Source organism: Prosopis cineraria, unplaced genomic scaffold (genome assembly GCF_029017545.1).
Source record: "Prosopis cineraria cultivar Desert tree isolate PC_DT_omini unplaced genomic scaffold, ASM2901754v1 PC13, whole genome shotgun sequence".
In the NCBI taxonomy this organism is placed as follows: domain Eukaryota; kingdom Viridiplantae; phylum Streptophyta; class Magnoliopsida; order Fabales; family Fabaceae; genus Prosopis; species Prosopis cineraria.
Window position 1 is genome coordinate 8259460 of NW_026555344.1, and position 17211 is coordinate 8276670.

The following is a 17211-nucleotide window of genomic DNA, read 5'->3' on the forward strand; positions in this document are numbered from 1 at the left end:
AACAATACAATAGTAAATAAAGAATTAGCATGTGAAATTATGATTTGCTATTGTATTATTGTAAATATAAGAAGAAAAATTATAAATATTTAAACAAAACTTGTGAATCATTTATTTTCAATAAGAGTAATTTGATAATTTATATAAATTTATTAATGACAGAAAAGTCTCTACAGACTCCTGAGGAATTATTGCATTTTAAGGGATCAAATTATCATTAATATATTTTTTTTAAAAAAATTATTATCATTTTTCCTTTTAAATATGTCATCAAATTGCATACAAATGATTTCAGGTCTTTACAATGAAGGAATTGCCTAGTTAGTCTGAACATTAAAGGTTTTGGTAGGTAAACTCCAATAAAATGGGCTTGCAATAAATTACAACCAATCAATTTTGAAATTTTCCATGAAATAATTCCTAACCACTTCAAGAATATAGATTTTACTCCAGTTTTAATGCAAACATGGAATTAAGTTTTAAATTTTTGAATAAATGCTATAATAAAATATAATGTATACTCCATGAAATAATTCCTAACCACTTCAAGATATAATGTATTTTTTTTTTTTTTTTGGCAATGCTCAAACTATCCTCTTATTGTAAACATAGTTTGGTACGATATGGGAGCACTTTTTTGACAAGAGATTCAAAACCTTGCTCATCACGTCGTAAGCAACCAGCCTTCCACTGAATACACTGCCCTTTAGTGCAAATAAAAAATGTCAGTCAAAACGAAGGCGCCAGCAAGCAGAGTGAAGAAGGAACGTTCTGAGTTTGAGTAGAGCACGTCTTTCAACACTTGCCCTCTGCTCTCCTATTCCCATTTCTCTTTTCTCATTCAGTCATTGTCGCTAACCTGAAACTTCCGGCATTATCTCCGGCGAATCTCGCAGCTCAGTTGCGCCGGAGAACAACTGCTACACTTCTGGTATTATAAATACTATTAATATTCCTTCTTATGAAGGATTCTTCTCGTAAATTCAAGTTTTGTTTTTTTAATGCCGTTTGCATTAATTACATTTATTGACATCTAAGATTTAATGGGGAAATGGGACTTTGGGAAGATGTACATTTGAGCTAAGCGGTGAGATGAGTTTCTTGTCTCCTTTCTTCTTGTTTTCAAGAATCAAAATTCGGTAAAGTTGGGTCAATCTTGCTTATGCATGTACTTCGTTTGGCTTAGATTGGATTCTCGAAATTTAATGTTTTGACTCTCAGAAACAATAATCTGAAACCAAAAAGTTCTTCAAATTGATGAAACAGAAAATTTCGGCTACTATATGCACTTGCTCTGCTTAGTTCTATGGGGACTAAGAAAGTTTGACATTTCCATTTGCACTTTACAGATGCATTAATATCATTGTTTGTGTCAATTTCATAACCAAAATTTTCTCGAAATTGTCACACAGACCAATTCGACTTCTGTCGTCTCTCTCTTCATCCACTATTTTATAACTCTTTCTGCTCTGTTTTTGATTACATGTTTAAAAAGTCCAAATCTTTTAGAGCCCCGAGTCATCAAATTTTCATTTTTCTGTTCCATTAGGAATGGAGATCTTGAAGGCACCTTTGAAGGGTGTAGTTGATGATGTTCGAGGAAGAGCAAAGTGTTACAAGGAAGATTGGATTTCCGGTCTCTGTTCAGGAATTGGGTAATTTTCTTACAGTGAGTTCAGAGTATGAAGCTTAGTCAAATTTCAACGTACAACTCTATTTTTCTTGTTACTTACAGAATATTGGCACCGGCTACTTATATTTTCTTCGCTTCTGCACTTCCTGTCATTGCCTTTGGAGAACAGCTCAGTAGAGACACAGGTTGGATTTTATTTGTCAATATTTAGAATTTGATATATATGTCATGTCTAGTGTTCCATGTGAGTGTTTGTGCTTCAGAGTTTGCATGTCTTTGTATGATTTAAGGTGAAATTTTCTTATTGATATTTGGTGGCTTTGTTTAAAGATGGAAGCTTGAGCTCTCTAGAAACACTTGCTTCAACTGCTATATGTGGAATCATACACTCAATTATTGGAGGACAACCTCTGCTGATAGTAGGAGTTGCAGAACCCACAATCATCATGTACACTTACTTGTACAATTTTGCTAAAACTAGGAATGATTTGGGACGAGAACTTTTCTTGGCTTGGGCTGGATGGTAAGAATTATAACACTTTTAGCACCAAAAACTTCAATTTCTTTCTTTCTTCTTCCTCTTCTTCTGATAGCAAAAAACTTCAATTTTTTTCCTTTTAATGATAGCATGGACAAAATAGTTTAATAGAGCAGATTTTTTTTTTCAACTAAAAAAACTTGGAGATACATTTGAATTTGTTTTATTTTTATGTACCTTTATAGGCAGTCTATTTCTAAAAATTATAGGTAGACTGAAATAATCATCAATCAACTTATAGGCATATTAGGCATATATTTTAAAAAAATCTACACCTATATTTCTTAATTGTCTTTTATAACCTGGCTCAGCTAGGAATTTCTCATGGGTTGAAACTAATTTTAGATTAATGGCCATTTCAGGGTTTGTGTTTGGACAGCTTTATTTTTGTTCCTTCTAGCTATATTCAATGCTGGTGCCATTGTCAATAGATTCACTAGAATTGCTGGTGAGCTTTTTGGCATGTTGATCACAGTCTTGTTCATTCAAGAGGCTATCAAGGTCAGTTTAATACATTGAATATTTGATGTAACACAGAAAGTTAGAAGTCCGAACTTTATTTTTCTGAAATCCAGGGAGTGGTGAGTGAGTTTAAGGTTCCGAAAGAGGAAGACCCAACGTCAGAGAAGTACAAATTTCAGTGGCTATATGCAAATGGATTACTGGGAATCATATTAACCATTGGCCTTGTCTTTTCTTCTTTGAAGACCAGAAAAGCCAGATCATGGTTCTGCGGAACAGGTTTGTCATCCAATTACTTGTTACCACGAAGCACGTATTTTTTTAAAACAGACAAGTGTACCACTTAAAATCACACATGAACAAATCAAATTATATTGTCTCATTGTTGAATTTTGTCTCGTGATATTGGCAAAGATTATATTCCTTAGATTATTAATGACTTGCTCTGTAATTTGTACAGGGAAGTTGAGAAGTTTCATTGCAGACTATGGAGTCCCTTTAATGGTGGTAGTTTGGACTGCTCTTTCTTTCACAGTACCAAGTAAACTTCCTTCTGGTGTTCCCAGAAGGCTCTTTTCTCCTCTTGTTTGGGAATCTACTTCCATATACCATTGGACGGTTGTCAAAGTAATCCACATTGCTCTTAAAACCATAATAGTATGAAATTGAAGTCATGCATATCCATGGTAGTCTAAATATTGATATAATATTCGGTACAGGACATGGGGAAGGTTCCACCTGCATATATTTTTGCCGCTATTATTCCTGCATTGATGATTGCGGGTCTGTACTTCTTTGATCATAGTGTTGCTTCTCAAATGGCACAACAGAAGGAGTTCAATCTGAAGAAACCTTCTGCCTATCATTATGATGTGTTGTTGCTAGGATTCATGGTATTTCACTTTATTTTTCTCTTCACATGTAACAATTATATTTGGACTGTGAAACTCTCTTGTCACTGATCCCATAAAGAAATTTTCAGACTTTGCTTTGTGGGTTGCTAGGCTTGCCGCCTTCCAATGGAGTTCTTCCCCAATCCCCCATGCACACCAAAAGCCTCGCTGTTCTCAAGAAGCAGGTTTTTGAATGTTCAGTCATAAAGTACTTGTTTCATATTACACAATTGACCACAAATTGATCAATATATGTGCTTTGCTTGTGTGGATAACCATGGAGTTACAGTTTATTCGAAGGAAGATGATGGAAAGTGTGAAGGAAAGCATAAGACGCAATGCAAGCAACTCTGAGATCTATGGAAGCATGCAAGCAGTGTTTGTAGAAATAGACAAAAGGCCACTTGTAAGTAACCTTATTTCTCTAAACACCACCTTTACCTCAAGCTCACCTATTTCTTCATCCTAAAGTGGATTGCTCCATTTTGCAGTCTGCAGTGGGTAAAGAATTAAAGGACCTGAAAGAAGCTGTCCTAAAAGGGGAAGAGAAAAAGGAAACATTTGATACTGAGGAACACATTGATGAACACCTCCCCATAAGAGTGAACGAGCAAAGAGTGAGCAATCTCTTACAAGCAATGCTTGTTGGGGCATCTGTGTTTGCTATGCCTATTATAAAGAAGATACCAACTTCAGTCTTGTGGGGATACTTTGCTTACATGGCCATTGACAGTCTTCCTGGAAACCAGTTCTGGGAAAGGATACTATTTATCCTTGCAGCCCCTAATAGGAGATACAAGTAAGTGCAAGAGTTTGAAAACCATAGTTAATTCTCATTTTAATTATCTATAAGATACAAGTAAGTGCAAGAGTTTGAAAGCCGTAGTTAATTCTCATTTTAATTATCTATAGGTGCTTGACCTTGCTTCTTTATGGAATGATAGGGTGTTGGAAGGGGACCATGCTTCATTTCTAGAGACAGTGCCAACGAGAGGCATATTGTTCTTCACACTGTTCCAGTGCTTATATTTCTTGCTTTGTTTTGGAGTGACATGGATTCCCATAGCAGGAATCTTGTTTCCTTTGCCCTTCTTTGTGCTCATCATAATAAGGCAGTATCTGCTTCCCAAGCTCTTCAATCCTCACCATTTGAGGGAACTTGATGCTGCTGAATATGAAGAGATTACTTGCGCACCAAGGCATTCCTTCAATCTCTCTTCTCAGGTATCCGATACTTAGGTGCTCCTTTCCTCTTGAATAAGTATTAATTAGCTTCTCAACTCTCTCTCTCTCTCTCTCTCTCTGTTTTTGAATTTCAAAATGCATATAAGGGGCTGAGATTTCTCTGACGATTAGCTGAAATGAAGGGCTGAGATTTTGAGCATTTGAGGGGGCAGCATGAAAAGCAGCTGACACTTCAAATCCATATGTACCACACGCACACCCATGCACGTTTTTAGCAAAAGTCTTCACTTGTATCACAAATAAGATCCACTGTTCAATACCTAGCCTGTTTTCTCCGGTCTATTCCTTGTTCTCTTTAATTAACTGATTCCCTCAGCATATTTAGCAAATTGAGAGCATTTTGATCCAATGCAATTAAACGTTTTTTCAGTAAATTGATCTGTAATTTGTTCCTTGGGTTGCTACAAGGATGTGGAATCTAATGCTTTGGGATCATGGGAAATGGAAGATGGTGAGATATTAGATGAGACTACAACTGGTAGAGGAGAGATGAAGGTCAGAAATGTTTGTTTTGGTGAGGAAAGACATACACAGGTAATCACAATTTTCAATTATTTTATTTTTTAACTTAATTTCTCATAAGAAAACTAACTTGTAATTGTTTTGTGTGTGAAGGGTTTGCAAGTTTATCCCGGTGAAGTAGAGGGGGAAATTCATTCCAACATATAAAGGACTCTGGGGAAAATGCTATGAACTTGGTGACAATGCTGGCTCTGTTGTTTCCTATGAAAGGAATACAGAAGAAGCAGAGGACATCGTCACATTGATGAAGAGAAGTCAAACACTTTATTGTGAAAAAACAATGATGATGGAGCTTGATGTTATAATTGGTACAATCTAATTAGAATTATAAGCTACAGACAATTAAGAGTCATGAAAATTTCAATGTAATAGTTTTATGACTAATAGTTCTACCACATTTTTTAATAGTCTGAAAAGTAATCTTCTAGCTCCAAAACTGGCCTTAGGTTACTGGTCAGATTCGTCGTTGCCTTTCCAGTCCTCTTTGCTTGTCTCCTCGTCTATTTCAAAGTCTGGCCTTCGTTCATTTCAAACCCTGGGAGAGAGAGTCATATCTGATGATCACTTTAGAAATTTATTCACATGTAAAGACTAATATAAAATAGATTGTTGGTAAAATAAAAATATGGACGTGTTTTTTCTTAAAGAAAATTTGTTATTATTAGACCTTGTCTATAAATAAATTTTTTGAATAGTCTTTGAATGTGATTCTCTAAAAAATATATATATATATATATATATTTATATTTATATATTTATATATATAAAGTCCATAAAGAGCTGAGTTGAGAACTACATGAGCAATTTTTTAACAGTGTTATTGACAATTTTTGTCATGTAGAATGACTTAGTGCTGGTTCATAATGAATTTTTGATGGTGAAGATAAAAGACCCATTTGTGTTAGTTTATTTCTTAAAAAAATCATTTATTTTTTAATCTATTTTGTGAGTTTTTATTATATTTGTTTAAATTTTAAAAATAATCTACTGCAGTATATGAAAGAGAGTATTTTAAAGAGTTGAAATACACAAAGATATTATAAAATTTTAAAATAATATAATAGTAAATCATTTTTATAAAGCAAAAATCAAGAAATATATCATAAAGTTTAAAAATAATTAACTAATAATTTCTTTTTTATTATTTTAATATTTTTATTAAATTTTTATAAAATAAATCTCTTTTTATAAAATCTCTAAACTACTATAAATTATTTATTTTTTAATTTTAAATAAATGGGTCTAAAATTATAAATGGTGAAAAAGTTAGGGATTGAGTTTTAGGCAAATTGAAAGTTCAAGGATTGATTTTTTTTTTTTCGATCAAAAAAGGATTGAATTGAAATGAGTAATAGTTGAAAAGCTGATTTTAAGCGAATCAAAACTTTAAGGCTTAAAAGATTATTTTTTAAAATTAATAATCATAAATTATGTTAAAAGTAATAAAATAATCTTAAATCAAATTGATTGATTGATTTCTTGTTTTTTTAACAAACTAACTGATTTATTTCTTGAATTAAATTCTTAATCCATTATTTTTGGCCAAAAATTTAGAAATTTATTAAGTTTTTAATTCACATATGTTTGGAACATCATTCTTATCACCTTATACATTTAAAAAATCACTATATAAAGAAGTATATATAAGTAAATGTTTAAAATAAGATTAAAAAATAAATGAAAACTTAAATAACTCTTAAACAATATTTATGTTAAAGAGAGGTATTGTAGCCCAAGATATGTAATTTATCCTTCAAATTAAAAGAACTAATTGTATATAGTTTTGAAATTTTAGAGATTTGATTGATAAAAATTAAATTTTAAGAACTAAATCAATAATTGAAACAAGTTTGAGGATTCAAAATTTCATTATCCAAAGGAAAAAGATAGAAATGGCTTCAATTTCCACTTCTCCATTCTTCCATCTTTTCCAATTTTTTCTTCATTGCTTCCTTCCTCTGTAAAAATCCACCTCCTCCAATCCTCCACCCACGCATCAACAGCACAACAGTGTGAGAATTTTGGTATTGAAATGATACAACAGCCACCAGAAAAATCAAAATCAAACTGTTGTTGGAAGTTTGAATCAAGCTACTCAAAGTAGAATTTTAAGATTCTCCCTCTTTTACAACCAAACTCTACTCTGTGATGCTTGATTCAAGCTTCTAATAGAACCTTGATTCTGATTTACTTGTGGCTGGATGATATCAATACCAAATTGACATGAACCCAAAATCATTACTCATTCTGTATTAATAATTCCAAACACCAAACTTATTTTGATATGAGTTAACTCGGCATAACAAGAAGCACAAATATATGACAATTATTTTTTTGTAGAAATTTCTTTAACATCTAATGATTATTCAAATTAAAAATTGAATTTGATAAAAAATCAATAAACATGAATAGTAATAAAAATAATGTATGCATGTATATATTATATGGATAGCAATTGCCTTATAAAACATGATTTTTTTTTTCCAACGCCCTATTAAAAAATGTAAAGATTTGAATATGCATCCAATATAATGTGGGGTGTTGATGATATATTTGACTCATCAAATAATATATCAAGTATATTTGATATAAAAAAGATATCTGTTTTATTGACATATGTATAATAAATTGATTATTGTTCACTAAAAAATGTAAGATTAAACTTTTTAATAAAAAAATTATACTTTCATAAAAAAAAATAAAAGATTCATATTTAATATTATATATATAATGTGTGTATTTATATGTTTGATCTTCAAGATTATTTTTTTAAGAATATTGAAAAAAATAAAACCTCCAACAGAAGCAATATTAGAAGTTAATAAACTTCACTTCTACCTAAAGCGCATTTATCACAAAAAACGTTAAGATGTTAACTTACCTGGTGAAACCTTGCAAGCAACACAAATTTTCAAATTTTAACATCCCTGAGCAAATCTTTATGTGTGACATCCTCAATTTTAAACCAAGATTAATTAAGCTTAAATAAATTAGCAAAGTGAATCTTTGAGGTGTGTGGCCAGAGACACCTAATGGGCGTATTTGATCTCAATTTCAGTTTTTAATGTGGGTTCGAAGGAGAATCAGGTCACTTGGGAATAAAAGAGGAAGAATTTTTGAAGAGAGTGATTCTGTGCCACGCGCCACGGCTTGTGGTTGGTCTGTCGCTGCACATGCATGCCAACACGCTTGGAAGAAGCTCTTTGTGTGGCGCATGGCCAAAATTGTGAATATTAAGTTGCGAATCTAAAGTGAAAATGAAGAAAAAACAATAAAGAACGAGAGAGTGGCGAAAAGGTTAAATTAGGGCTTGAAGAAACTGATTATTGGGAGTAATTTAGAGCTCATAAACGCCCAAGGTAAGCTTCCTTGCTTAAATCTTCCTCTCTTCTTTCATTTTCTTGATGGTAAAGGTTAGGGTTTGATTGCTAATAGTGATTTTCGATCCCTAGAAGTTATGAGCTTGAATCCATTGACTTAAATAGAATTAATGGGGGTAGATTGAGCTAAGTAAACTTGATATTTATAGTTTTATGATGATTGGTGGTTGGAAGATATTAAATATTCAAAATTCCCGTAAGTTTGGTAGTTAAAAATAATATGGCTTTATTAATGCCCATTTAAAAGCTTAATGTTATAAATGAGAGTTAAAGGAAGCTAAGAAACCTTATGGGTACTTCCACATGAGTTTAAAGTAAAGCTTGAGTATTAAGAAATGACGAAATGTTAGTGAAAAATAACTCAAAATAGATATTGATATTTTGCATGGTAAATGTTTGTAGTATAATTATCATTGGCACCATTCAAGCTTCTTGGAAGCTTTGGGAGTGAATAGTTGAGGGGTGAAACCTTTGACTTCTCAAAGGTTTGAGGTAACTGAAAAAATTATATCCTATACTTATGTGTGACTATTGGTTTATTGATTTATGAATTATCATTTGAAGTGTATAAGATAAAAGAAATGCAAGTATGGCTTAAATTGTGAAGAAATTCACTAGATCTAATTTGTAAATTTTATGCCTTATGATGCACAATTTTCCTTGAGAAAAATAGTGGTGGATTTTCATATTATTGTTCATTGGGAGTGCAATGACTTCTACAAATTGAGAAGCAAAATGAATCTTTATTTAGAAGGAGTTCAATGATGTACGAAAATATGAAAGTTTAATGATTTTGAAAGTATGAGGTATAATGATTATGGATTTGGAGTTCAATGACTTGTTTGCTTTTGAAGTTCCATAAAATGTGTTGAGAAGTCCAATAATTATGTAATGTAAAGTTCTATGAATTATATATATATGAATTATCGCATGAATGTTTATAGCATGATCTAGAGAGGCAAGAGTTCGCCTAGGAAGCGGAGTAGATGATAAATTCATGTGGTAAGGCCCTATCCGTGTGATGGACATCCTAGATTGATTCTATTCATATCGTCCCACTTGTTCAATGAGAGACTTAAACCTAGCTAGCTATCCACCAATCCAATAAGGAAGCTACTCTAGGATGTATGACACCCCATAGTGTGAGAAATAGGGAAAACCGTAATACATAAGTGAGTTAGGTACGCCTTGATCGGGTAATGTCCTCACAAGTGTTTAGGCTAGGGAGGTCAAAGAATATAGACTATCCCATTAAGTTATAGCCCATGTTTTTGTGTCAGAGGAATAAGGAGGATATAAGGGAGGTGTGATCATACATATAGTGAGAAAAGGCACTTGTTGTCTATATTGAATTCATGATGTGGATATGTTAAGTTGAGTAATAATTTTTTCCATTAGGCTTGTCAATAAATTGTGTGAGCTATTTTATTTATATGAAAGATGCTAAAAGCATTATTTTTTCAAGTGAATGCCATTATGTGAGCTAAGTTGTGAATTCTTATTTTAAATGTTTCTCATGGGTTAAAGTAATAATATTTATTATCACTTGCATTTAAACTAATTGATATGCATTAGTATGGGCTAGTCGGACCTTGGTTACTGAGTAGTTGTACTTATCCTATTATCTTTAATATTTCAGGGAATAGCTCAAGAAGTGAAAACAGGAGAAAACAACCTAAGGCTTAGGATCACAATTCATTTGTAATAGGCCTCTTTATTTTGGGTAATTTATGTGTATGACAATTTTGATTGTCAACTAGAATTTTCCTTTTTGTTACTTATTTGCATTAAGTGAAATGTAAATTAAAATGGTATTTTGGGCCTTAGGGAGAGAGTTGATTGTTATGTGCTATGATGATAGGGTCAAAATATTAATACAAGTGAGGGTAATGAATATTATGTGATGATTTAGGAAATCTTGATGGAAATTATGATAAACTTCCCCTTTCTATGATTTTGAGTTAAGGGATTGAGTAGTGAAAATTTAATCTAAAAATATTCCTTATGTTATGATGCATTGCACAAGTTTGTTTTGATGATATGTACATGGTCATATGGTTGTTGGTGACTTATAGTCCTTGCTATGTGTTTTGAACATCCAAGATTGTGAAATTGGTTATAGCAATGTAAGTTTTGAAAAGGGTGTCCAATTCTTGTTTTAAAAATAATTTGAGCCTGAACCCAATGCCATTAGTTAGAGCCCAGAAAGAGCTTTTTATAGATTCCTAGTTCACATCATTCGAACGTCGAACGGAGATTTGGGGCTCATCGAAAGTTGGCCTTAAAGCTATCAAATTGATAGCAGAACTCACTGTTAAAGTTCGTACATTAGCGTCGTAGTGTATGGCATCATGAGCCACGGTGTATGTCACAGAGGCAAACATGCCGCGGTGTATGTTCAATGAGCTATGGCGCACGCCTTAAAAATTTTTAGAATTTTTCTTTTTCAGATTTCTACACAAATGCACTCACTTATGTGATAATTCCTTACTTTCGTATATTTGCGAACTTTAATTTGCCTCTTGTAAGACTCAATTTGACTTTAGATTTATAATCTTGGGGTCCCCATTTTGTTAACCAATGAGAATTCTATATTTGATGATTAATATTATCTCATTTTTTTAATTATTTAGGATTTGGGTTTTAATTATGGGATAAAAGGAGGAGGATATTACATTATGTGCACCCATGCTTTAATTTTTTTTAAAAAAGGTATAATTTTGTTTGAGAAAAATGTAAAAATTAATGTTAGTCCTCATATTTAGAAAAAATTTTAGTTATGATCCCATACTATAATTTTTGGATTTATGCCTGCCCTCCAAGATGGATTTTTGCATTTAAGAAGAAAAAAGAAAGTTGTTTTTATAAGATTAGCATAATAATTTATTTGATTGCAGAAGAGTTATATGAAGTCAAACCTGACAAGTTAAAAAAGTACAAAGTCTAATCGCAACTTGGTGCTAGTTCCTCTTTAGTCGAATAAGAAGGTTTCGAGCCATCATCCTGAGGATAGTGATAATATTCTCGTAGAAGAACCCATATGGGATCAAGATGCTTATTGCATGGAGTAAGTGTTCCTTTGGAACTACTCTCTTTCAATATATTGTTTTAATGATAATTTCTTTTTGGAATTGTCGAGGGGCAGGCAATAAGGCTTTTCCAAGTATGGTAGAGATATTGTGAATAAAAATAAGATTGATATCTTATGTCTGTTGGAGGCTCGTATTAGTGGGTCTAAAGCTGACTTTATAATAAAGAAATTTGGCTTTCATAACTGGATTTAGATTGAAACTTCTGGTTATACAGGAGGGATTTGAATTCTTTGGAATGATTATGAATTTTTGATTGATTATTTATGTTCAAATTCTCTACTTATTCACTATAAAATCACTAAAGCTGATCATTTTAAGATTGTGTATGCTCCTTTTATTTACGGAGAAACTACTTATATCAAAAGAGGTCCCTTTTAGGATTCATTTGAAGAAATCAGTGCCACAATGAATGATGTGTTGATAGTCCTTAGAGATTTTAATTCTTACATGTCTCATGAAGATAAGATTGGGGGAGGGGAACTTATTGTTTTGGCCTTGGAACATTTCAATTGTTATATCCAAAACTTCAACCTAATTGAGCTTCCTGTTATGAGGGATAATTTCACCTGGGAAAGAATAGGTCTAAAAATTAAACTCGATTGGGCTTTTATGAACATCAATTGGCTACTTGCATTCCCAAATTCCAACAATCTTCATCATTTGAGGTAAAATTAAATGATCGTGTTCAAGTTGTCTCCAATGAATCATTTGCTCCTACTTCCTTAGGTAATAAATTTTTTAAATACTAGGCAGCATGGAATTTAGAAGAAGATTTTGAAGATGTTGTTGCTAGTGCCTGGTAGGATAAGGAATGGACAGATGGTCTAATTTCCTTTTCTAATTCTACTCAATGTTGGAACAAGCAAAAGGTTGGTAGCATCCCTCAGAAGAAAAGGCAAGTTATTAGAAGGCTCGAAGGTATTGAGTGAGCTAGAATAAATAGTCAGGCTAATGGGCTTCATAGACTTGAGAAAAAACTTTGGGAAGACTATCTCAAGCTTAATTCACAAGAGGAGCTCATATAGTTTCAGAAAGTAAGATGTGAATGGCTTAAATGGGGTGATAAGAACACAAAATATTTTCATGCTTCTACTATCTTAAGGAAAAAGAAGAAAAGGATTGAAGCACTCAAAGATGATAACGATGAATGGGTAGATGACCTTGAGAGATTGAAGACTATACAAAGTAATTTCTTCAAAGATCTCTATATAAAGGATCCTGAAGTTCTCCCTCGCTATAATTGGCCTTCTTGTTTTCTAGCTATTGAGACTAATAATTTACTACATTTATCCAAGGAAGTAGATTGTGTGGAAATTAAAAATGCAGTCTTCTCTATAGGGGCATTCAAAGCATCGGGACCAGATGGATTGCAAGCCTATTTCTTTCAATCTCATTAGAACATTATTGGTGAAAAAAATCTATAAATTAGTTAAAGAAGTGTTCCACAATCCTGTGAAAGTGAAAAGCTTGTACCAAACTAATATAGTTCTCCTTACTAAAGTTGATCACCTTACCTCTTTAAAGAAATTGAGACTTATCTCTTTATGCAATGTAAGTTTCAAGATTATCACTAAGATCATTGCTAACAGGATTTGGCCTCTTCTCAATTCTCTTATTGGAATGGAACAATGCAGTTTTCTATAAGGGAGGCAAGAGAGCGATAACGTGATTATTACACAAGAAGCAATTCATACCATGAAAAACAAGCATACTGGTAGAAGCTACATGGCTATTATAGTTGATATGAAAAAAGCGTATAACAAATTAAACTAGGGTTTTATTGAAGATACTCTTCATAGTCTTAGTTTTGATAGTAATTTTATGGCGATTATCATGCACTGCATAAATTTAGCTTCTATGAAAGTAATGTAGAATGGTGATACGACTCAAGAATTCTTTCCTTCCAGAGGTCTTAGATAAGGTGATCCACTTAACCCTTACATCTTCATGTTGTGTATAGAAAGACTTGGGCATTTAATAAAGGCATAATGCACTGAAGGAAAATGAAAACCGTTAAGGATTACTTCTGAAGGCCCTTTTATTTCCTACCTCTTCTTTGTAGATAACTTATTCTTATTTGTAGAAGCTTTATTAGAGCAGATAGAGATCATTAAGGAAACAATAAGTACCTTTTGCAGTGTCACGAGCTATAAAGTTAATCTTTCCAAATCAAAAATTTTTTGCTCTAAGAATGTCAACCATAATAGAGCAACTCAGCTTAGTCATATCATTGGCATTGGTCTCACGGAAAACTTGGGCAAGTATCTGGGAGTTCCACTTATCCATTCTCGTGCTTCCAAAATGATTTTCAATCCTCTTATTGTGAAAGTCAGGAAAAGATTATCTACTTGGAAAAGAAATTACCTAAACATAGCAGGGAGATCAATACTCATCAAAGCTGTTTTATCAGCTTTGCCCACGTATCTAATGCAGACGATGTTATTACCCACAGGCATTCTCAAAGAAATTGAAAAAAATTGCAGAGGCTTTTTATGGAGTCAAGAGGTAGATAAAAGGAAATTACACTTGATTTCTTGGGATATAGTGAAATGCGGGAAAGAGTTAGGAGGTCTAGGGATTAAGGATCTCAAATATCAAAATACTGCTTTCATTATGAAGCTTTATTGGGGTTTGATAACTAAACCAGATGCTTTATAGGTTTAGTGCATAAGGAAGAAATACAGATAAGGAGATAACTTCTATCTTGAAGTCACTTGTAAACAGTGTTCCTCAGTGGTTTAGCAAGCAATCACTCATACTACGAAGATTTTATGAAAGGTGTGGGGAAAAAGATAAGAGACGGACATGATACCAACTTTTAGTAGGATAAATGGTCATGCCTGATCAACCACTTATTTATTATGTTGACCAAAACTGTAACACAATTAATCAATCAAATGTGGTTAGCTAGCATGTGATATCTACTAGGTAATGGAATATCATTAATTAGATTAATTTCATACCACCATGGGTGATTAAGAAGATAAAGAGGTCAAAACCACCAAGTGGCTTTGAGGCTGATCAACTAAGCTGGAGATCTACTACTGATGGTTCTTTCACTATCAAATCAGCGAATAATTTTCTCCAAACTATTGATCATAAGTCTCTAGAACCTTTATGGAAGAAGATATAGAAATAGCCAATTTATGAAAGAATCAAGTTTTTCTTCTGGCAGGTTACTCATGAGAGATTACTTACAAATTCACTCAGAGCTTTACGTGGTCTAACCATGAACAATGAGTGTCTATTTGAGTGCCATAAAGAGGAATCCATCATACACATCCTTTGTGACTGTGAGATTTCTAAAAGAGTGTGGGAAAGAATTATTATTCCTAATGATTTTTACTGCTTTTTTCTCTGTTGATTTGTAGGATTGGCTCAAATGGAATACTACTCACAACCCAAGAAATAGAAAATTTGGAAGATGGCCTTGGATTAAGGTTTTTTGTAATATATGCTGGCTCTTATGAAAGAATCAATGCAAAAGACTCTTTGAAGAAACCCAATTCAAGTCTAATGAGATTATTGACACTACTGTCGAATAGCACCAAAATTAACAAAAAATAGATTTTGCAGTAAAGTGCAACCTAGGTCGTCTCCCTAAGAGTCAATAGAGTAACTATTTAAATTATGATTATGAAAAGGTAAATAATGGGGGGGTTTTTTTTATGATAAAATTAAAAACTAAATTATAAATAAATAAATAGAGAAAATTCAATTAAGAAAATTACCGACAACAAGCAGCGCAATCAATCACAACCCAATCACCTAAATTTAACCTTCCTCGTCTACAAAATAAATTAATTTTATTCAACTTTATTATTCTGGTTTCATTATAATATTTCTCAAATTATCATTCAAGAATTAAACAAGAAGTTAAGTTATAGATTAATTGAAATCTCCTTTAACCCACAACCTAACAATTGTTTTATAGCCACACCAAAAACAAAGCATGGATAATCACCCAAGCCAAGCCAAATTACTCTTACAATGCTATATCAATCGATTATAGCAATTAAAACCTCAGATAAAATTTATAACTCAAAAATTATGCAATAAAGCTACTCTAATCAGTAATAGTAATTAAAGCATAAAATTTAGAGGTAGAGAGAAGAAGAGAAAATTGGAATAAAGCTAAAATAAAATCTTTCCTGAATATTAAAGACTCTGATTAAAATTTAGGATCATGGTTTGTGATTGATCACACCAAAAAAAAATTAGCTCTCCATAGAATTAAAAATCAAACAACATGAAATGAAAAATTGAGAAGCCATCACCCAAGAAATTGGAAGAAGGAAAGACGAATGGCGATCGCTGCTCTGTTTCCCTTCTTTCGTTTTTTTTTTCCCAGATCGTGCTTCCTCTCCGTCCCCCATCTATTCATATATATATATATATATGAAAAGTGGACCCTAATTAAAAATTACACTAAATAATCCAAAATAAATTCAAATAAAATTTTAAAGATTTGATTCTTGATTTGATCTCCAAGCATGCCCATATTCTTCTTATCCAAAATATTCTTCATCAATATCTTTCAAATTGAATCTAGAAAATCTGCACAAATAAAATAAAATTAAATAGCACCTGTGCAAAAATATTAAAGATATTATTTATATTTTAAAATCAAAGATTTAGTTAGTTAAAATTCCAAAATTGAATATTAGCTAATAAAATCAAATAATATCTAATTAAACTCAATTAGCCTTAAATAAATAATTAAAAGTCTAAATTAAAAGAATAAAAATATATAAAATTATCATTTATCAATTCCCCCACACTTAGACTTTTGCACTCCTGGGCAAAACTTAAATCTCAAATTTAAGAAAAGAACTGTGGAAGCAACAAAGAATAAGAAATAATTATAGCTCTTCAACATTTTAACACTTTAATCAATATCTCTTATATTGAGAATAACAAGTATCATGGCAATTTCATTTGGTAAGAATAAATTAAGCAATAGCCCCTCACAAAGGTCAAGTGTTTAACTCTCAACTCTCAAATGTATATAGGTAAGTGTTTCACTCAAGTTCCCCTATTAAAACCTCACTACCATAGGCTTGTTTATCATCTAGGTCTCCACTATTTATGTCATATGCAATGTAAGAATCAATAGGACTTTAGTTTAGGTTGTAATGGGGCTTAGGTAAAGGTATGATATAGGAAAATGAAGGTTAATAAACTTTAGGATAATGAAAAGTATATTTGAAACGAAATATATAGAATGAAAGAAACAAAATAAATTGATTTGGGTTTATTTTTCTTTCTTTATTTTGTTTTCCTTTCCTTTGCTTCATGCACCTTTTTTTTTTTGTTGTGTTATGACTTTTATGCTCTTTCTTTTCTTTTCTTTTCTTTTCTTCCTTTCTTTCTTTGCTTTTTTTTTCTCTCGTTTTTTTTTCAAAATAACCCAAATCTCTCTTCAAGCATATTCTTTCATTCCAAC

At 32.1% G+C, this 17211-nt stretch overlaps 1 protein-coding gene across 1 annotated transcript; it reads left to right on the top strand.

The window, feature by feature from the left end:
- The first annotated feature begins 653 nt into the window (after positions 1-653).
- On the top strand, positions 654-5709 carry LOC129291159 (boron transporter 4-like). Its single transcript, XM_054928374.1, has 14 exons — positions 654-931; positions 1550-1655; positions 1736-1818; positions 1964-2156; positions 2534-2672; positions 2747-2912; positions 3094-3260; positions 3353-3526; positions 3616-3711; positions 3816-3932; positions 4018-4325; positions 4471-4750; positions 5180-5305; positions 5387-5709. The coding sequence occupies exons 2-14, from the start codon at positions 1552-1554 to the stop codon at positions 5438-5440; spliced, it is 2007 nt and encodes a 668-aa protein (XP_054784349.1). The 5' UTR covers positions 654-931; positions 1550-1551; the 3' UTR covers positions 5441-5709.
- Positions 5710-17211: the final 11502 nt, after the last annotated feature.